General features: G+C 43.6%; 1 protein-coding gene across 1 annotated transcript in view; it reads right to left on the reverse strand.

Moving 5' to 3' along the window:
* The window catches only part of LOC309553129 (transient receptor potential cation channel subfamily M member 7-like), a 250,318-nt gene that overhangs the window by 177,904 nt on the left and 49,097 nt on the right, over positions 1-23,317 (reverse strand). Inside the window, exons 11-15 of the mRNA XM_082254029.1 lie at positions 20,967-21,067; positions 16,855-16,989; positions 12,015-12,068; positions 7,748-7,888; positions 7,047-7,181 (exon numbers count right to left, since the gene is read on the reverse strand). Coding sequence (XP_082110155.1) covers positions 7,047-7,181; positions 7,748-7,888; positions 12,015-12,068; positions 16,855-16,989; positions 20,967-21,067 — 566 coding nt within the window. The remainder of the gene's footprint in view (positions 1-7,046; positions 7,182-7,747; positions 7,889-12,014; positions 12,069-16,854; positions 16,990-20,966; positions 21,068-23,317) is intronic.

Here is a 23,317-nt window from a genome sequence, read left to right on the forward strand (position 1 = left end):
GAGACCCTCGCCGCTGCTGCTGCCTCGATCGGTGTTCCTGGAAAGAGGAAGTGATGCTGCCAGGGCGCTCTATGTAAGCCTATGGAGGCTACAAGAAAATGGCCGCCATGCATGTAAACCATGCGGCCGGAGCGGGTGCAGGCAAAATGGCGTCGTTTGGCGCCGAAAACGCCGCTCCACAGTGCATTAAAACACATATTACAATCCAATATAAGGATACATGTTAGATCGCCGCAGCGATCGCTGTATATGCCCAAACATGCCAAGAAAAAACATGCCCCACAGCACACAGCTCTCACACTGCCCAGCCTGACACACACAGTGTCACACAGCTCCCCCCCCCCCTTGCAGCCCACAGCATGCAGCCGAGAGATAGGGAGACAAGCAGTGTGAATAGAGGCAGGTCACACAGTCCCAGACTGACACCCCCCCAGACAGACAGGTCCCCACATAAATACACTTACCTCACATGGCGTGGGGAACCCGCACAGGCGAACAAGCCGCTGCACCTGAGGCAGGGAGAGTCGCAATTCAAGACGCACAAAATGGGGGTTAAGAAACCGCACAGCGTCCAGTGAGGTAGCCACCTCACCAATCATCCCTGCACCGAACAGGGATGGGTCGTTCACTATGCCAGGAGCGTTACCTGGCTGAACGCTCGATGGCAGACTGGGAAGCCACTGACCCACGACCTGCGACCAGGGGGATCAGCCCGAGACCCAGTCCGCATGATCCTCTTCGTCCGAAGAACTAACTAACGCTGACAAAATAACAGCTAATAAAAGGTAGAGAGAAAAACTCAAACAAAATATTAAAAAGAAGAAAGAGTCTGGGACAGAAAGTCCCAGCACAGAGAGAGCCAGCCACTCCTGACAAGCTAGACATTAAAACTGAGATATGGTTGCAGGAAGTAGGAGGGTATTGACTGAGGGGACCACCCCTTGAGGGTGGGATATGTTAAAGCTTTATTGTTAACATATTCTGTTGCCTAGCTACTCCTTCGGAGCAAAGTCTAATACCCCATATGTGACGAATATGAAGAGGCGGCGACTGTCGGAGGACGTAAGAGAAAGGAAGAACAGCAAGGGCTTTGTTTTTTTTTTTTTTAGAAGTCTGGTCCACAGACCAGCATTTTAGCCAAGGATCACTGCCGAAACAGAGAGCCGAGCCACTGGGGGAGCCACATTCAAAGATGCAGCACAGATAAACTGCAGCCCTGGACCAGCCAGTCTGCCAGCTCAGCAAAGGGAGGTGGGAGCTGTTCTCCCTCCAGGTCACTGCGCAAAAGCTTAGCCAACTCCGTCAGAGTTTGCAAAATCGGGGCAATGGTGAACACCGGCCTCAATGCCGAGCCAGTGAGGGTTGACATATTGTGGGCCACAGCCTCCGCTTTTGTCAGCTGGGTCCTTAAAAGAAGGAGACTCTTCAACCGGGGAAAGGGATACACCTTTTGCTGCTCTAAGTGGTTTGTGAGTGCCAGGGGAACCTGCGCCCCTGTCTCAGTCGCGTCCCTCATTTTTAGAGGCTCACGCATAAATACTATCAGTGCGTCCACCAGCCCCTTTTTGTGTGCGGTTGTAGACGTGGAGGAAACATCCTCACTATCTGAGTATTCAGGGCGCGTGGTTGCAGACCCATCAGGGTGACTCACATCCGCGGTGGCCAAATCGGATTCAGGATCAGATGGGACAGATGAGACACGGGAAGGCGGGAGGCGCTTTTTGCTAGCCCGTCGCCCGAAAAGCCCCCTCAACCTGGGACACAAGGACTCCAGGACCGCCGTCAATGCATGGATGGATGGTTGGGACCCGGAGGGCCCCGCAGCTTCAGAGAGGGGATCAAGAGGGGAGATGTATTCCAAAAACTCCATTAGCCACCAGGGGGACCCACAGAATAAGTGTAAAAACACTGCTAAGGGACACCCCCACCGTGCTGGCAGCATCACCCAGTCGCCAGCTACAAACACCAATCGACCCTCAGCAGAGAGGGAGAGGACCCCACCCGCAGAACCAGGCACTGCTAGTCACCAGGAAAATCTGCACTGCATGTATGCAATCAGGAAGTCAAAAATATTAAGGAGTCAGCACTAGGGGATGCGGAGGGGCTCTCACTGCCAAAAACGCCACCCTTGGATTCCACTGTCATGGCCGCCGGTGTTTTCAATGGCCGCTGTGCATTGTAGCCTATGGGCTACAAGAAAACGGCAGCAGCACAAGGCTTTTCGGGGACCCAGGAGGTATCCCTAGCCACAGGACAGGCACAAGACAGGACAGGGGGCCCTGGCAGGAGCCCGCACCAGGTACAACCCCCCGCACAGCCAATCGTCCGGTCGCCAGCGGCGCAAGCCCCCCTCCTCCCCCCGCCCCATTGCCAGCATGGCGTCAGGCCCCCCAACCCAGGGGGTGTTCAGACCACCCATACTGACCCTTCAATAGTGGAGGGGGGGTGAGGGACAAATGAGGGGAGGGTGCCAGGAAGGAGGAGAACCCGGGGCTCTGACCATCCCATGGAGGGGCCCACGTCAACCCCAAAACTCTCCAGGGGAAGAGGGGGGGACAGCTACTCACCATACAAGGAACCAGGCAGGCACCGCTCCAGACAGATCCTCAGATCCTCCTCTCCATCGAAAAGGGGGGGGGGGGGGGCTGTCGGCCAGGAAGAACGCTGTGACTCAGGCATGAGGCCAGGTCTTATGCGAGCTCGCGAGATGTTTAACTCGCAGGGCCAGCCCTGTCTGGTGGGGCTATGTCGCGGCCGACCTAGCGCAGAGCTGAGGCCTGCGCGATCGCTGTCCAGACTGGGGTGATCATTGGATCTATATTATCCAGCCTGTCGCCCAGTCAGGTAATTAAATGTAGATTTCACAGGAAAAATCCAGGAGGCTAAAAAAAAAAAAAAAAAAAAAAAAACTTTCGGTCTAAAAATATTTTAAAAGGACCAAAGATCCCAACAAGGAACTAGGTACTTACTCCTGACTAGGCAGGAAAAAAAAAACTGAGTGGCTATAGCAGAAAGAGGGAGTATACCCAGAATTTTTTCTGCCTAGTGTCCCACTCCTGTAGGGGGTCGTATAACCCAATGGTTAAGAATACCAGAAGCTTTGTCCATCAATGAACGAAAAAAAAATGGTGTTTTTGTATGCCAGAACAGATTGCTTGGAGCGCAAAATACATATTGGCCCCAGCCCGTCTTATGAGGGTCTGCTGCAATAATCTTTTATTTCATTAGGGTAATTTGGTTTATTATTTTGCTATTGCGTTGGAAATTTTAATATAGTTTGTCAGATTGAAAAGACCTAGATGTGTTTTTCTTTTGTGCTCTGTTAAAATCTGCAATTACATTTTTCAAAAATATTTATTTTTGTTCCTAATTTATTTATTTTTTTTGTACATTTTGGAAATGTACCTCTGTCTCACTTTTAATGCAACTAATCAAACATTTATTTTGAACATAGTGTATAGAAATTCTGTGACAAGCATGTAATGTGGACAGTGCCATATGTAGGTGTGGCTTGACCCTCCCAAACAACGATTTAACTTTATGGTTTTCATCACATTAGGAATACTACACCTGCTGAGGCAGGAGGAGCAAGACCCCATATGGGAAAGGAGCAGGCAAGTTTTTTATATATTTGTGTTGCCTTATGAGTTTATGTGTAATCTCCATTACTGCAGCCTGTTTTGTTCCTTTTACCAACAGAGTATATGTGGGTGTGTCTTTACATGTTTTTTTTATTAATGTACTGTCGAGACTGACTCATTACCTCTGCTGGAAGTCTGTTATTAAGAACCTCTCATAGAGGTTGAGTAAGGTGTTATTAATCATTTCTTAGTCTTGTATTTTAGGAACAATACACAAACATCGGTGGACAAGGCAGATATGTCCCAGACATGACAATATTCATTAGGAATAAAAATAACACAGAGGACCGTATAGCATGTTTTTTTTTTTTATGCGTGCTTTAAGGAGAAGCCTCTGAATTGGAGTAATTACAGTCAGACCTACATAAATTCTAAAATATTTTTTTTTGTCTCTTTCATTAACCAGAGTTTCTCTCTGTACGTTTTTTTTTTTTTTTTGGTTCAAAGCCTGACTTACACAGTTATTGTTTCTTTTTTTGTTCAAAGTCTGGCTTACACAGTCGTGTTAAAAGAAGACCAATTGATATGGTAATTCCCTACCATACAGGGAGTTTCTTTTGAATAGCTGCAAAGTTTGCAAGCATTTTGATTTTTTTTTGTTTTGAACTAACATGCAGCTTCATTTCTCTGTAAAAAGAGAAAGGTGTAGGGCAAAGGTAATGTTGAGCCAGCACCAAATCTGTACGTTTTTTTTTTTTTTTTAATTTTTAATCTTTATTTCCTTTTTTTTATAATTTTTTTTATTTAATTTTTAATTTTTTATATATGTGTTTATTATTATTTTTTTTTTTATTATTTTTTTTATTTTTAATTTTTTTTTATTCTATTTTTTTGTTAACTATTTCTCTTTCTTTCCTTTATCACCTTAATTTTTGGGGTGATTCCATAGTTTGGTTTTGCTATAAAAAAAAACAAAAAAAAAAAAAAAGGAGGGGAGTATGGGGAACATTATAGTGAAAACATTTAAATATTGGTATAGCATATTAAAGCTTCCATAGAGCATTTTGTGTATGGGCCAGTTCCCAACAGTTTTGTATCCCTTCCACCATTGAATAATTGGTTTATATACATTTCTTGAAGCTCCCTCTGGTCATTTAGCTATTACCAACTATGGCAATAGTAACAATAACACCAGGTTTTGGGCAACAGTCATTCAACAATTGTTTTTTTGTACATGTTACACAAAGTCCACTCTACAGCTCAAATATGTGGCAGTCATCACATGTAGTCAGTTTTTTTTCTCCAAGTTAAAATCATTGGTCAATTTTTTTTTGGGTGCCATGATTAAGTTCAAAGAGCATTGCTTGCATATCATATAGATATACTGGGACTTGTGAGACTCATAGTGATTGGCAAATAGCTGGCCTGGTATAGTACAATTGTACTTAAAAGTAATTTAATTTAGTTTAGTGATTCCTGAAGCCACGAGTAACGGGTGACATCACCCTTATCCGCATTCTGACATTATGTTATTTTGTCTGCTTGGTTGACACTGCCTACTCAGTTTGGAGCCTGCTAAAGGAATGACCTCTGTCTCAAAGCCTCCTACAGTAGTTACATACGGTAGCAAAGGACGAAACTACGTGCACAATTGTGTGGCACCAGCCAAGAGCCCATCGGGGTTTGGATAACTGAACACAGTTTCAGTAAACAGAGTCAGTGGTGAGTTGCGGGTAGCAACAGAACCCCCCTGGAGACTAGAAGGGTCACACACCACACAGTGGTAACCAGCAGAAGGCAGGGCAGAGTTATCTGCAGGCATATGACAATGGATAATTAAAGTGGGTGATGAAAATCTAGAAGCACCTGGCTGAAGGGGGTAACTATTCAAATTGATAAACATTTCAATGAAAGAGAGTCTCACTATTATGTCACAGTAAATCTATAGCAAGGCTAAACAAAGGTCCTTACTACTCTGAATTACAAGATAAGCAGTCATTTGAATGCATATGTCTTAAAAGTACACGTGTTTCTTTCCCTACCTGTGTCCACATTAATAAAGTATAATCACAGAAAGCCAGGAAAGCTGGTCCAAAGCCTGTTGCGGAATACGCTTTATCCATCTGGAATCCCCATGGAAGGCCCTCCCAGAAGCAAGAGCAACAGGACCAGATTTGCATTATGGACTTTCATACTATTATTATTGGACTATTGAGAACCAAGATCCGCATTTTTTTTTTCCTCTCTGTAGTTTGGTCTCTTAGTATTTTTTTTTTCATCATTATGGAGTTATTACATCCAGAACAAGTAATGAACTGCTGACACTGAGATCCAGGAATGTGGGGCTGTAGAGACGGAGAGTTTATAGAGTTTTTTTTCAACTAGTTTTATTTCAGATAGCAATGACAAAAGCTCAAAAGGAGATTACACCTAAACCATTATTTTATGTGGGGCCTTTGCTTTCTGCAGGCCCCAAGCGGGCATCTGTTGCCTTATGAGTTTATGTGTAATCTCCATTACTGCGGCCTGAGGAGGAGTTATGTATAAATCCCCATTAGAGATTGTAAATATTAATGTAAATATATATATATGTACGAGAGATGGAGTTTTGATTTTACATTTAGTTGAGATAGGATTATCAATTATATGAAGTTGTGTGACGTCAGTCTACAGTCAGTACTAGGAACTTGATTAACAAGTCCATTTAAAATGCATGCCTGAGCTACCAGGGGGCAACTGCTATTTACATGTAAACACATACTGATAGTATCATCCTGTAACTACATTTCTGGGAGCCAGACTTCCTGGAGCCAAGGCACCACAGGTAGGAGTAAATTCTCCCCCCAACAGGGAGGAGGGCTTAGCAAGAGGCTGACTCTATGCTAACCTAGGGGAGGGGAAAGTTGTCCTATCCTGAACGAGATACGCCCAGAGGGAGGAACAGGGCATGATAGCTGAACCAATCAGAATAGCCCTATACAAGGCAATGCAATATGGTTCTATATTAGTAAAGGTGGAAATAGAGTGACTTCCTGTTTGGCATGGCAGACCAGGAGGAAACACTCAAGTGAAGGGTAACTATGAAGGTTTACATTGTTTGTCCTCTTTGTGTCGGTCGTAGTGTGTTTGTATATGAGTTTATACTCTATATTTGTTCAGTTAAACTAGGAATATTTTACATTTTGTAGTATGTACAATAGTTAGATTGTTGTAAATTAATTTAGGCTTTTCAAACTACATACCAATAAAATAATTGCTGTTTTAAAGCTTTCATTCATAGTCAAAGAACTCTCATTTTTTAACCCAAATATTGTCTGAGGTAAAATAAATCTCATATCTTTCGGGTAACATTTGGAATCAAAAAGTAAAAGTTTAGATTACAATCCCTAAGCCACAATAAAAATAAAGCACTAAACGATATAGATAAAATAAAACTCCCTTATCTTAACAGCTTAATCGAATTACCTTTGGTTTGTAAGGCTGTGCAGTTTTGATAAAGTGATTGTGCCTCATCCTCTCCTTTTTATCTGCTCGGTTTCCAAATGATTCATGCGTTTTACGCATTTGAGGTGTATTGCTTGAAGTGTTTCTCCCAGAACGCTGGAAATAAAATTGCAAAAGCTGATGTTAACCGAGAACCCCGTGCGATGGGTCACAGTATCTCAGATACCCTAAACACTTAACAGCAATCCATATTTACATATAAATAATTTTCAAAGCAATCTAAGTTTTAACCCGTTCACTGCCACCATCATATGGCATACCATACGTCACCAGCAGCAGAGGGAGTCAGAAGCAGCAAGGGGTGTAAAATCTGACAAGCCAACTGTCGGCTGTCAAGTGGAAGCAATTGGGTGACTGCCCAATCGATTCTCTGCCACCCCAGTATATTCACTCCATCAGCTTCAATGGAGGATTAATAAGACCCCCGATGTTTCAATAACAAGAACCTGTCACAACAAGACGACATCACATAGGGGACTTTTGTTGCCCTGAATGTATTGAGAGAAAAAAAAAGGTAATCTTTAGGCCTAAATTATTTTTTCAAATGCAAAAACAGTTCTTGCAGAAAAAGTGCTTCCATTAATTCTGGCAACAACCACCTCTGAAACCAGACTAGGTAGTAAGGAATGAGTTTTTTCCAAGTTACCCCAATTACAACCTACCCGGTTTCCTGCGAGAAGATTGTTGTAGATGATTCTAAAGCGTTTTCTTGTGTAAGTGCATCGATAGGTTCCTCCCATGAGATATTCAATGACCAGGCCCACATCAATCAGCGTAATTTTATAGTCTTGGGGGAGGTTACCCTGCAAACCATAAAACAAGTTGAAATAAATATAAACCATTAGTGGTTACAAGCAGTAATGCCATTTTACCTTTAGGGAGCATCCAAAAACACAACCTAAAAGTAAATCTGCAGTAAAAAAAAATAAAATAAATCACAAGATCATTTTGGATGATTGACGGCACCATAAGATGCCCATGCATTTTAACATCAGGCCTTCCAGAGCACTCCAGCAGCTTCCCCAAAAGCACCTACAAAAATAACTTTCTAAAAGTCAGCACAGACACATTTCTTGTCTGCATACCACAATAGCTTGGTTCCTAGGCAGCTTAGTGGCAAATTCAGCTACATCAATATGAAAATCAGTATTGTCCAAAAGCTCAAACTTAAAGAAAATCAGTATTTGCATAACAGGAAGTGGCATGGTATTTAAGTTATACCTTAGTACTAATCTATGGTGCCTTCCGCCTTTGCAAATTGTTACTTTACAACAGAAATGATTCACAGGGTGATCAAAATTTTTATTCAGTTATATTTCACCTATGCAGCTTTCCAAAATATTTGGTTGCTATTATGCCAGCAAGGCTGTTATCAGCAGAGCATGGTAGGCAGAAGCAGGGAAAAACAAAACATACTTACCAAGAATACTCTTTATAAGGACTTTGTGGCTTCTAGCTAATGCCGACTTGAACCAGTGTTCGGAGCAAGGAAATTGCACTGTTTTTTTGCTGCCTTACAACATTCGCTTTTATAGGGGGTTTACCTAATATCAAAGGCTAGGTGAAAAGTGGCAACTGATCAATTTTTTTTTGTTATACTGATCTGATATGTATACAGACATCTCACAATCTATTACTGTATACGTATGTGCTCCTACTGTAGAGACTCCCAAAATTTATAGCGTTAGGACTGCAGATAATACCGGGGTGCCTTGTTGCAGCCTTGGCAGCATATGCATGTATTTCCAAATGTGTGAAAACTAAACTCCTCGTTTTAAATGTGAACTGTTAGGACAATTTGGTTTGTTGCAGGCTGGTTGGTAGGTTGATCCGGGAATTTTTCTTTGTTTTGTTTGACATGCTACAGACTAAAGCTGGCCCATACATGGATTGAAATTTGGCCGGTATAGTTACCTATAAACTTCTACACAACCAGCTTGTTGGATAAACTTCTACACAACCAGCTTGTTGGATAAATGCCAATCGATCAGTGATGCCGGTTATATCATTCAGCTCTGATCATTGTATTCTGATGGTGATCTCCCCACCTTAAGAACGCAATAGCTCTTCGGGAGTGATTCCACCATCCACAGTGTGTGGCTGGGACAAATCGGGTCAGATTTTTCCGTTCAAACCTTTGGTTCAAAGAAAATGAACCTATCTGTAGCCAGCTTAAAGTAGTTGTAAACCCACTTTGTATTTTTAAGGCAATCCCTAGTGTTCAAAAATTGCTATGTGCCCAGTGTGTGCTTTATTTAAAAAAATGTTGTTCTTCACTTTATTTTAGAGCACCGTTTGGCACTCACGTGACCGCTCCGCCATTCCCTCCCTCGAACAGCTACAGCGGGAGGGGCTGAGAATCTCCGCTGACATCAGTCGAGAGGAGAGGAGAGGAGGAGAGCAGGGGGTGGTCATGTGAGTGTCACTCTATAATAAGTTATAAAACGGCATGTTTTTTTAAAATAAAGCACACACACTGGGCACATTGCATTATCAAACACTGGGGATTACCTGAAAATTACAAAGTTATTTTAGAAGTAGGAGGGGAGGGGTGGGCACTGAGACTAGTTGACAGGCAGGGAGGGGAATGGGAGGGGGTAAGAAGAAAGGAGAGACAGCGGATGATGGAAGCACGTAAACCAACAACGGTGTCAGGGCTCAGCAGATATGCTAAACCATGGTCAGTTTACAGAGGGGAGGGCAGCACCAGGCAGGATAAACCAGATATTTTAGATGACACAAAGGGCCAAATTACATAGCACAAGCACTGTACTGTTATTTATACTTTAAGGAAACCAGATTTTTTTTTTTTTTTTTTTTTAGGCTAACAAAAGCATTAACTCTTAAATATTTTTTAAATTCCACTTTTTTTTTTTAAATCTCTCACTTTTACTGAAAATAAAATGGCAAGATTTATTCTAAACAATAATGCCCATAGCAAATCCAACAGTATAAGTTATCAATCAGCGAAAGGCAATTTCAAACAGCAAATGGTTCATATGCACAAGAACTTATCGTCCTATTGCCTCAAACTATCCTTTCTGATACCAGGATAAAGTGCCAACCCTCCCATTAATAAGTCCCATCAATGTTAGCAGATTACCTTAAAAGGGCAGATCAAAATGAGAATCCAAACAAAGATGGGCATAGATTAAACCACCAAAACTATTCTACGGATATTCACATAATGTACATGGTTCTCATGGCTGATGTTAATCTTCCGGTTAATAAACGGACTGGTAAATGCACGTGTGATCATCATAGAACTCCTTCTATGGTCATCTACATGAGCAAGATGTTTAGCCCAGGTGCCCATTTCCTATATTTGACACAGATAACCTTTTTTCATTCAATATACTAAAAGAAATCTGAATACTTTTCTAAACGTTTTTAATTTTACTTGTAAACAATATGATAGATGTAAACAATGGTATTAATTTGCATTAAAAAAAAAAAAAAGTTTCAATGTATAGTATGCAAGCATAGATGAATTTGGGTGCAGCCATATTGCCGCTCTACTTCCTGTTTTGCAGTATATGCACTGCTATTCTTTCTGCGCCTTATCACAAAGGGGTCAGTTCACTAAGAGATAAATACCGCATTCATTTTTGAGTTTAAATAACTCATGTCGTATTTATCTCAAAAGTAGTCAATTCACTAAAAAACATGTGTTATTTACCAAATGCGTTAAAATATTTATTTTTTGCGATATTTAGCACTTAAATTTTGAATTATTTTTGTTGTTTTTTCCCAATTTTTTATTTGCAGGCTAAGCCCCCGTTCACACTGGGGCGACCTGGTCGCCTGTCAGGTCGCCGTAGGTCGCCTCGCATAGAGAAGCTGTGGACCTGTTCTAATAGGAGCGACACAAGTCGCTCCGACTTAGAAAAAGGGTCCGGAGCTTCTTTGGGGCGACCCGGAGCGACCTGCATAGACTTCAATGTTATGAAGTCCATGCCGGCCGCTCCTAAGTCGCGGTGCGAGCAGCGCGCCGCGACCTGTGAGGTCGCCCCAGGAAGTAGCGTCGCCCCAGTGTGAACGGGGCCTAACACTGCACCAGAAGGCACACCGCAATATTGTGAAACTATGAAAACACTCTGGGTGCTTTCACTCACAAAACGAGCTCCCTCTGATGAAATGTTACAATTTATTTTCATTCCTAGGATCTGAGGTGAACATTTTCACACTGATACATTGTATACTTTTAACTTACTGGCCAGTGCAGAGTTCCTCTAATTGTTATTTTGTACATTTCTAAAAAACCACCAGCAAACACCAGGTGATAAATAATGAATGTGTGTTTTTTAGTGAATTGACTTGACTGATGATTTATCTTGTGTTTTTTTGCGGTATTTATCTCACCATTTTAACAAATGTGCGGTATTTACCACACATTCAATATTTTACTTTGATGAACTGACTCTTATTACCTCAAGCAATATTTCTGAAAATGGCTCAAGTGACCCTCATATCGCATGCGTTTAACCTTTAGTGAATTGACCCCATACTCTTCCAACCCACTGTAACCATGTGCTGCCTTGCCTGTGTGGCTGATGTTATTTGAAAAAGCTGAAATGAGGCAGAATTAAAAAAAAAGAAAAAAACAACACAACAGATCAACCTCAAAACTTACAGGGTAACACTGTATCAACAACGGCAACTCAAAAGTGTGCCCACTAGTAAAGCACCATGCCTTCCCTTCTAACAGCCCAATGTTTAGATACAGCTGACCAACTCTTTTAAATGGAAATAGAAGTAGAGAACAAATGCATTGGATCCCTCTAATTAAAAAAAAATAAAAAATTTTAAAAAGAAAGTAGTGATGATGGCTGGTAAACAGACAGCAGTAAATGTGGCTTGTCACTCATTTGAGATGTACTCTAATATTCTAAAATCGCAACTACTAACAGGGAATAATGTTAAATTTACCTGTTTTACGTCTCGGACAAGATGGAACAGAGTTGGGTTAGTAGGACCTTGTTTCTTTAATGCAAAAAAAAAAAAAAAAAAGAAATACAGGTGAGTAATGTTATGACTTAGGTTAATAAATGCCAATATTTCAGATGATTAAAATGATAATTATTTATTTTTCTATTTAGGATGTGTGAAAGAGTATTAAAGTGATGAACAGATTGGAAAATGATTGATTTATAGTTCAAGCCCCCTTTTTTACTCAGAAAAAAAACAAAAAACTTTAAACAAAATAGTAAAAACGGGTCTGGAATTTCGCAAACAATTTAAGGATCTAACAAAATGGTAGCAATAACACTTGTAAAATGAACATCACCCGACCGAAAATATTTAACAGTGCTGAAAAGCATGAACATTGTGGTGCCAGCAAGTCGAGATAAAGCCTCTCCCCCTGTCATTAAATTGTCTAATGTTAAAGCGGTTTTAAACCCGCTGGAAAAAAAAAAAACAAAGACCTGCAGGATAAAAGCATAATGTGCTAGTATGCAAAATACTCACCTTAGAACGAATCGCTATCAGAAGTGCCCGGTCACCGCTGAGAGGGCTGACATCTTCTCCCGTCCTTACTTCGTGGGATCCGGCACTGAGTGGCAGGAGCAGCGATGATGTCACTCCTGCGCATGCGCGCAATAGTCCTCAGTTCGGGCAAGAAGCTCTGAAATTCCGACATGGTGCACCAGACCTTCAGAGCACATGCGCCGTGGACGTCAGTGGCTGCATGCAAGGTGAATATCTCCTTAACCGTGCAGGTTTAGGAGATATTAATTTTACCTACAGGTAAGCCTCATCATAGGCCTGCCTACCTGTAGGTAAAAATAGTAAAGCGGGGTATACAACCGCTTTAAAACAGAACTTCACCATGTTTTTCGAGTTTGACCCTTTGCAACCCTACTCCCTTCCTGTAAAAGAATAACTGGATTTTTGTCTTACAGTAAAATACTTTCCTCTGAAGTTCATTGACAGGCGCAGCGCCATATAATAGTTGACCATTTGGTTAAGCTGCCCCCTACTAGGCAGGAAAAAGCTTTACCATACCTATGGGGCCGTCTATGCAGGCATACACCCACACACTCTGCTATAGGCCTTTAGTTTTGTTGCAAGCAGTGTTTAGAGGAAAAACCCCAACCCACTCAAGATAGAGGGGCGGGTGCTGTGTCTGTCAATGAACATCAGAGAAAAGGATTTTACGATAAGACAAAAATCCAGTTCTCTCTATCGTTCATTGACAGGCACATCTCCATTTAATTTTTGACTATTGGGACGTCCCAAAGCAGTATTTGCATGAGGGGTGGGGAAAAGCAGAAAAAGAACGTAATTCCCAACAAGGCTAAAACTTTAGCCAACCAGAAAATATAGAGCTCAAGCAGGAACAACAGGAGCTCAGCTGGACAAACACCCTCAAAGAGACTAAGTCTATTTCAAACAGCAGCCTGCAAAACCTTGTGGCCAAAAGAAGCATCAGAGGATGCCAACACATCTACTTTATAGAAATGTTGTAAACGTGTGCACAGAAGACCAATTTGCCACCTTGCAAACTTGTATCACTGACGCCTGATGGCGAAAAGCCCAAGAAGTACTCAGTACTCAGGACCTGAATTCGATCTTGTAACCCAATCGGATCAGTTTGTGAACCCATTTGTCCCGAATCAAGGAAGTCCATGGTTCCGGAAAGAAGCGAAGACATCCCCCACCCCAGAAACGGGTGAGGGCGTGCACAGAAGACCAATTTGCCACCTTGCAAACTTGTATCACTGACGCTGATGGCGAAAAGCCCAAGAAGTACTCAGTACTCAGGACCTGAATTCGATCTTGTAACCCAATCAGATCAGTTTGTGAACCCATTTGTCCCGAATCAAGGAAGTCCATGGTTCCGGAAAGAAGCGAAGACATCCCCCACCCCAGAAACGGGTGAGGGCATCCCTTCGTGCAGACAAGGATTTGTCCGCAGATCCGGACTGGCCTGTTCTCGGCTTACCAGACCATGTCTTTTTATAACCCCCAGAAGACCTGAATGGCTTAGCTCCTTTCTCCTGCGACCCGGAGGTACGAAAGGGCCACCTATGAGCACTAAATGAAGGCCCCCGTCTATTACGCAGTGCCTTGCCCTGGTGGATTGGGGAAGAAGAGTACTCTTCCCACCCGTAAGGCCTTTGATCAACTCATCCAGGGAGGATCCAAACAACCTGTGCCCCTGTAAAGGGACGGTCAGAAAGAGCCTGCAGACCAGTCTGCAGACCAGCTTTTTAGCCACACCATGCGTCTAATAGCAACTCCCACCGCAGACACTCTGGCTACCAGTGGAGCCGCATTCAGCGACGCATCACTTAAATACAGAAGGGCTTGGACCATTTGGTCCATTAACTCTATCAGGCCTGATGAGAGCTTCTCCATTTCAAAGTCACCTTTCAGCAACTTCGCCCATTCCGTAATTGTCTGACACCAGAGTGATCACAAAGACCTGTTTCAGTAAAAGGGGGGAAAAGCCTAGGGGGGGGGGGGGGCTGGTATCACCGAGAGGCCAGGGGAACCGAGGGATACCAGAGAGTCCGACATTCCCAGGGAGGGGCCCACGTAGACCCGAGACCACCAGAGAAATGGGGGGACACTTACCATACCAACGGCATCAGGTGGGCACCACTCTGAACAGACTACCTCTCCACCCGGGGTGGGGGTGCTGATTGCCAGGGGGTATGCTGCGACTAAGGGCGACCCAGGTCGCATGCATCCTGGCGAGGTGTTTCACTTGCAGGCCAGCCACCGTCCATCGGGGCTCTGTCATGGCGAGGTCTAGTGCTGGACAATAACCTGAGCACGCTCGCTGGGCAGGCTGGAAGACCTTAAGGATCTAGCATATTCAGTCCGAAACCCAGCCGGCTGTTGCTTGTAGATCTCTCAGGAACAAAACTAACTAAAAAATAAAGACTTACAAAAAGGTTCCCAAAAAAAAAAAAAAAAGCCAAGACCGAAGTCCCAGCAGGGAACTAGGTCCTACTCCTAAACTAGGCAGAAACAAACTGAAGCCTAAAGCAGGGTGTGTGGGTGTATGCCTGCAGGGACGGCCCCATAGGCGTGGTAAAGCTTTTTCCTGCCTAGTGTTCTACTCCTGTAGGGGGCAGCCTATCCCAATGGTCAAGAATTATATGGAGCTGCATCTGTCAATGAACAATAGAGAAAGGGCAGGTTTTTTTTTTTTTATAAAGAACGCGGCCCTGCCCCTCAATGCATGTTATTCGCCTAGGTGAACAATGTGCACACACTAGGGGGGCCTCCCGGGATATGTACATCACATATCCTGGGAGACCTTTAGACTTTCATTAAGTGTAGAGGGAGGCAGGCCTATCAGCGCTTCATCGCAAGGGCCCGCCGGCTGAACCAGGAAGAGCCGGCGAACCTCTCGATGTCAGGTTAATAGAAAAAAAAAAAAGAAAAGGAATGAGGAGTAGGCCGAAGGCCCTTTTTAAGCCCCCTACTTACCACTGAAGTTTGAAAATTTTAAACATTTTAGGCAAAGACAGGTTCTTTTTAAAAGAAGTCTGCACAGTGGTTTACTAATGTTCTATAAAATAAATGGTCACCACTGGTTGCTTGAGAGCTCTGTAGCTCCTTCCCAGTCCACACACTGTTTTTTTTTTTTTCTTTCTTTGGGTCAGAAGGGTGATTGGTGGCCTCACTAGCCAGTAAGAAAAACACAGACAGAGTGGCTACACAGCAACCATGCATGCTCTGGTTACAACTTGCTTTACAAAGCATTCTGGAATTGCAGAAAAAATGAGGCAGCCTAAAAGTAGGAATACAAGTCAACTCTTTGCTGCAGAACCATAATACAGGTACCCTTTAAAAGGAAAGCATATAGCAGTCACTGTCATGCCTGCCAAACATTACCAAAACGTTAGGGTTGAAAAGGTGTTTGAACTAAATCAGTCAATAAAAACAAAATGCTCACTTTACACTGTATCACATCGAAACAGTGCCTAAAGCATCTGGGGGGTCCTTATGTCACAGCATCACTTCACTTAAATGGTAACTCATTTTAGGGAGAGCACAGAAAATGCCAGTATAGGATATTGAAAAATATTGCCACCAGCCACACAGTACCTGTGTGGATCAACATTAACATGAGTGTGTGCTTTGTTCATGGCATGTCATTGCAAAACAGAAGGCAACAATTTGCTTAACATTAGCATGTAGAGGATCATGCATTTCATGTATCTAAATACAGGAGAACAAAGAGCATAACACATACAAAAAAGTATAAAATGAAGCTGATGGTTGCCTACATGTCCTAAATACATGTACATGGAACATGGACCCTCATAAATGGGACTTTACATGGCAACAGGTAATATTACCCATATTAATTGCAATTAGGAGTATATTGTTTAAAAGATTTTTACAAAGTACTTTATTAATGTCACAACAATTGTTTTAAAAACACATACAATACATAATAGAGACGGCTATTCATAAATATGTACTTCCTACTTGAAACCATCAAGCAGACTGCCTCATGCAATGCACACCCAACGCGTTTTCGAAAATAACTTTCATAATCTTCTACCCATACAAGCAACCAAAGTAATCCTCAAGAAATATGTGCTACTGTATAAAAAAAAAAAAAAATCGCACAGGGAAAAAACAGAATAATTGTTCAAAATATTCGGAGAGAAAAGCATTTCCTGTTACACTTTTTTAGAGGCATTCAATTACTTTCAAGAAAGGGTAGCAAAGTGCATAGCATACACAGGGCATTAACTGAAGCCTTGCTACACTTTACAAGATAATAATATACTTCACTTACAATGTTATACAGCTCTTCCAGTCTAGGGATTGTAAGAAACTTGTGCATGCTGACACCGTTTTCTATGAGAAGTTTGACAAAGCCAACCCTGTCCATTACAAGCGCATCCAGCATGGCTTGTTCCAAAGAACCAACCTGAGGAAACATTTGATAAACCGGTTACCCAAGACAGTGAGTGAGCCCATAAATGCATTACTTAAAGAAATTCCTAAATAGTACAAAATAAATAAAGACAGCCATACATGGATCGAAATTCACCTGGTTCAGCAGGGATCTGCTGAATTCTGATCCATGCATGGGCACTGTGGTTGTACAGAAGTGGATCTACCAATCCACTTCTGTACAACCATACTGTCAGATTTTCCCCACTCAATCAGCGGTGAGGGATATAGACTGCAGTGCCAATCAGTGTATTCTAACAGCAGGGAAGTCTCCCACTGTCAAGAGGCGCCAATCAGTGTATTCTAACAGCAGGGAAGTCTCCCACTGTCAGAATACGACACAGTGAGGACTCCCTCATCAACCTTGAATGTGTGGATTGGAAAATCGGTGTGAATTGAACACATTAAAAAAAAAGACTCATCTATGGGCTGCTTAAAGCGGAAGTAAACTGAAAAAAAAAACCCCTCAAAAATCTCCCTGAAAATGAATGTCACAATGTGCTAGAATGCATTGTATACTAGCACATTATGAAAAACTTACCTGAAAACTAAGCTCTCCAGCGGTGCACTGTCAGGGCTTCCATCTTCACCCAGTCTTCCTTTCAGGAGTCACGGCCGTGGCAAGGCTCTCTCTATGGACGGCACGTCGTCCTTTAAGCGCGTAGTGCGCATGCGACGGTGACATCACCGGCGCTGCTAAAGTAAATATTTCCTAAATGGTGCACGTTTAGGAGGTATTTACTGTACCTAAAGGTAAACCCCATCTTAGGCTAACCTTTAGGTATAAATCAAAAAGAAGTATTTACTACCACTTTCACACAAAAATGAGGAAGGCAGACTATTTCATATTAATTCATTGATAGTAAATGACAGTACAAACAAAAAAAAAAAAAAGCAATAACAACCAACAGGTGGACTGGAAACTAGCAAACAAAAGCATTGTAGGCCAGCCCAGGATAACCCCTCCTACACCCACTATCCCTGTGATAACCTTTAGGGAAGGAAAGACTTCCCCCAGTGTTAGGCATGGGATGGTGATCACACCAAGGTAGGGAAATCCTTGCTTGGCTGGATAGGAGCATGGATAAATTCATAGAAGGCGCCTGCTTTTTCCAGGTCAATAAGATGTTGGGTTTGAGAGTTCTTGAATGGAAAGGGGCGAATGGTACTGCATCAAATGAGACTGACATTAGGCCTAGAACTATCACGGATAATCTTAGATAGGTATCTTGGATGTCCACAGATGCCATGTATTCCCCGTCACCTAGAGGCAATTACCAACCCTGCAAAGTCTATGCAAAATTTGGGAATATAAAAGGAATCTTTTCAGATATTTTAAGTCCAGTAGAGGACAAATACCCCTATTGGGTTTTGGTACCGTAAACAGGCTTAAATAAAATACTTTAAATTGTTCTTGTGGTGGTACTGGCAAAACTCCTCCCTGGGTTTACCATAACTGATAAATTACTGCCAAGATGCACAGCTGGCCCAACAGGCACTATGCCACATGTGACAAAGACACCTCAGTGAGTCCAAATGAAGCCTCCATTTTTGCAAACCATATATGAAGGAGACCAATTGGACTTTTCTTGGTAGAGCTGATTGCTATTAGTAAAATGGATTGCCATTGTCCTAAGACACTAGCAAAAAAAAAAAAAAAAAAGTAATGCTGTAGAGGAGTAGAAGAGCCTGGCCAGTTGAAAAAAAATAAATAAAATTACTTGATTCCCCTATCTACACTCAACGTGAATTGGGAATCTTCCATTGTGCTATTGTATTCTGACAGCAGGGACACCGATTGAAATAAAACTTTTCAATACATTGATCCATATTCAGCTGGTCCCTGCTTAACCTTGCTAAATTTCGATCCATCTAAAGCCGACTTTATTCTGGCCTACAATTTTTCTTTTATTGCCGGTGTTCAATCCTACTGTAGGCAGCAGTATAATACAACAGTATCTGAAGATCTGTGCTCCTCTATGGACAGGAAAGAAAAGTATTTGTTGTTTGATCTAAGGCTACATACACGCTCCTTTAGCAAGCACTTCCATCTCCATTTAGAAGGGGAAGGGAGGGGGATATATGCAGGACCGGACTTGCCATCAGGCAGACCGGGCATTTGCCCAGTGGGCCGCAGCCACCTGCTCCGTGGCCGGTTGATGATCAGGCCGCACAGCTGGAGGAAAGTGGTGACCGCGGCCTGGACAGGGTGAACACAGGCCGTGGCAGCCGCCGCTTACCTCCCGCTGTGCCTGTGTCCCCTCCGGCTACAGGGCTGAGCTGTGTATATCTCACAGCTCAGCCTCAGAGACGCTGTCAACAGTTCCCCTCCTCTCTGCAGCGACGCAAGAGGAGAGAGAGATAGTCTGCTCCCCCTCCTCCCGCCCCTCTCCTCCTGGGTCTGCTCCGCCCACACTCTCCGGGGATGTGTGGGCAGGAAGTTTAAACCCGGAGGAGAAAAGATGCGGACAGCCTGTGCCAGAGCCTCCATCCTGGGGTGAGTAAGCTCACCCTCTCTCCTGCCTCCCTATATATATATATAAAACGAACGTAAGGGGGAGCTCTGTGGGGGGTCTCTGATGCAATGCAAGGGGGATCTGTGGGCGGGCTCTGTGGGGGGGGGGCTCTGAGCGGGGTCTCTGATGTAAGGGGGGGGGCTCCATGGGGGGTATCTGATGTAAGGCAGGGCTCCGTGGAGGGGGGGGGGGAGTCTCTGATGCAAGGGAGGGCTCCATGGGAGAGGGGTCTCTGATGTAAGTGGGAGCCCTGTGGGGGGCTCTGTGCAGACTCTGATGTAAGGGGGGGCTCTGTGCAGACTCTGATGTAAGGGGGGGCTCTGTGCAGACTCTGATGTAAGGGGGGGCTCTGTGCAGACTCTGATGTAAGGGGGGGGGGCTCTGTGCAGACTCTGATGTAAGGGGGGGGCTCTGTGCAGACTCTGATGTAAGGGCGGGGGGCTCTGTGCAGACTCTGATGTAAGGGGGGGCTCTGTGCAGACTCTGATGTAAGGGGGGGCTCTGTGCAGGCTCTGATGTAAGGGGGGGGCTCTGTGCAGACTCTGATGTAAGGGGGGGCTCTGTGCAGACTCTGATGTAAGGGGAGGCTCTGTGCAGACTCTGATGTAAGGGGGGGGGCTCTGTGCAGACTCTGATGTAAGGGGGGGGGGCTCTGTGCAGACTCTGATGTAAGGGGGGGGCTCTGTGCAGACTCTGATGTAAGGGGGGGGGCTCTGTGCAGACTCTGATGTAAGGGGGGGGGCTCTGTGCAGACTCTGATGTAAGGGGGGGGGGGGCTCTGTGCAGACTCTGATGTAAGGGGGGGCTCTGTGCAGACTCTGATGTAAGGGGGGGGCTCTGTGCAGACTCTGATGTAAGGGGGGGCTCTGTGCAGACTCTGATGTAAGGGGGGGCTCTGTGCAGACTCTGATCTGCACAGTAAGCAGAAATTAAAAGGGGGGACATGATTCCTAGGGGCATTGTAATCATTACAGTGTCTCTTTACAGTGCAGACCCCTTTATATCAGTGTCCCCTCTTAATTAGAAGAACTACTCTGAATATCCCATCACCAGCCGTCCCCGCACATCCCCCCCATCTCCCTGAAAAAAATTGGCTGCTCAGTCAAACTCTTTTTGTCCCACTACGGGCCTGGACATATGCAATGCTTCCCAACCACCAGCCATCCATTTAGTGCAGTGTTAATCTCACTGATGCCCATCCTGAATGTAGCCAGTTCTATAGAACCAGTGTCTGGGATATATTCAGCTGAGTTCAGAGAAATCATTAGTGATATCCACACTGCAAAACTGGCGAAACAAGGAAAACACAGGCCACTCCCAAAGAGAGAAGGATGCACTTTCTAAACCAACCATGCAAAGAGACCTTAAAAGAATGTAAATGTTTTCTTAAGCAGAAACAATTAAAAATTGGTTATATGTATAAAGCCGTTCATACCAGCCACTGTTGTCCATAGACAAAAACATGACTTTTAGCGATGTCTACTCTATCCCATGCTAAAGTTAATACCAGTTGATCTAAAGCAGAAGCATTTGTTCCTAAGAAAAAAAAAAAAAAAAAAGTATGTTAGTACCAAAAACAAACATCAAACATATTTGGGTATTCAGACCTAAGGCCCATATATAATATCACATCCACACACAATGCATTTTCAAAAAGCTTAGAATGCATACCAATAAACCACACTTATTTGTAGGTTATTCTCTGCGTACTAAACTATATTTCAATTTAAAAATGTGCTACCTGTGCAATAAACTAAGAAAAAAAATGGGATTTTTGAATTACCGTAAAATCCATTTCTCTTATGTTCATTGACAGACACAGCTCCTGATCTTCATAATCTTTGGGTTATACTGCCCCCTACAGGAGTAGGACACTAGGCAGAAAAAGAATCTGGCTACGCCTATGGGTAGTCCAGAGGGGTATACTCCCTCTCTTTGTTATAGGAACACCATTTTGTTTCAAGCAGTGTCAGAAGACTTCAAACTCTACAGAGGGGTGGGGGCTGTGTCCATCAACAGCAGAGAAATGGATTTTAACTACTTCAGCCCCGGAAGATTTTACCCCCTTCCTGACCAGGCCCTATTTTGCGATTTGGCACTGCGTTACTTTAACTGACAATTGCACGGTCGTGCGACACTGTACCCAAACAAAATGTTATGTCCTTTTTTTGCCCCCCAATAGAGCTTTCTTTTGGTGGTGTTGGATCACCTGTGCGATTTTTATTTTTTAAGCTATAAACAAAAAAAGAGACAATTTTGAAAAAAAATAAATATTTTTCACATTCTGCTATATAACATTCCCCCAAAAAAGTTTAAAAATCAAAAAAATTTTAACATTTTAGGCCAATTTGTTTTCTGCTACATATTTTTGGTAAAAAAAAAAAAATCACAATAAGTGTATTTTGATTGGTTTGCGCAGAAGATATAGCGTCTACTGACTACGGGAAAGATTTATGTCATTTTTATTGTTTGTTTGTTTCTTTTTTTTTTTTTAACTAGTAATGGCGGCGATCTGCAAATTTTTGCGGGCCTGCGGCATTGCGGCGGACAGATCGGATCCCTGACTGACATTTTTCACACTTTTGCAGGCACCAGTGACATTACTACAGTAATGAAGGGACTCTAATGGTCCAGGCACAGTCTGATTGCTCGGAGTTCCCGTGTCCAGATCCCCTGAGAAGAAATTTTGCTGAAACCACCTCCCCAGCCAGATAGGCTGACATCCGTGGTGACCACTGTCCAATATAAGGAGAGGAAGGATTTGCCCAGCCAAAGCGCCAGAGTTTGGAGCCACCATATCAGAGACTCCTTCGTTCCCCGGCTAAGCCGGATCTGATTGTCCAGAGACTGCAGAGTCTTGTCCCATTTGGCCAGAATCTCCCTTGCAGGGACCTTGTATGGAACTGTGCAAACGGAACCACCTTGAAGGTAGACACCATCAGGCCCAGCACCCGCTGGATAGCAGGAGATAAATTGCAGCCTGCAATTTCTGAAGTTTGTCCAGAGGAAGGAACTCTCTGGCTATGGCCAAGACCAGAGTAAGACCCAGATAGTCCAGCTTTGTGGACGGAACCAACTTTTAACCGGTTGCCGACTGCGCACAGTATATTTACTGCGGCAGTCAGCCCCGGCCAGGCAGAGTGACGTACGTCTACGTCGCTAGCCTGTCACCGGGTTTTAAGCCAATAGCGGGCGAGCACGCGCCCGCCTCAGCTCGTTCACAGAGGAGTCCGGGCGTGTGACAGGCGGACCCGATGTCCGCCGGTCACACTACGATCGTCGGTAGAGCGGGAGAAAGGCGGACGGCTTATGTAAACAAGCTGCCTGTCATTCTCCCCTGTGTAAAAATGGAGATCAGACGGTTCTACTATGTAGAACCTTTGATCTCTGTTTTTACAATAGGAGACATGTCCCATCACAGTTAGAAAAACGCCCCTAGGACACACTTAACCCCTCCCTCTCCAATACAGTTAACCCCTTCCCTGCCAGTGTCATTTTTAGACTAACAGTGCATATGTATAGCCCTGATTACTGCAGTAATGTCACTGGTACCCCCAAAAGTGTCAAAAATGTCAGTCAAGGGTCCGATCTGTCCGCCGCAATGTCGCAGTACCGCAAAAAAAAAAAAAAATCTCAGATCGCCGCCATTACTCGTTAAAAAAAAAAAAAACACCAAAAATGACAAAAATCTTTCCCTTTGTTAGTAAACGCGATAACTTTTGCGCAAACCAATCAAAATACGCTTTTTATGAATTTTTTTTACCAAACATATGTAGCATAAATCAA

Source organism: Pelophylax lessonae, assembly GCF_965119305.1.
Source record: "Pelophylax lessonae genome assembly, chromosome: 4".
In the NCBI taxonomy this organism is placed as follows: domain Eukaryota; kingdom Metazoa; phylum Chordata; class Amphibia; order Anura; family Ranidae; genus Pelophylax; species Pelophylax lessonae.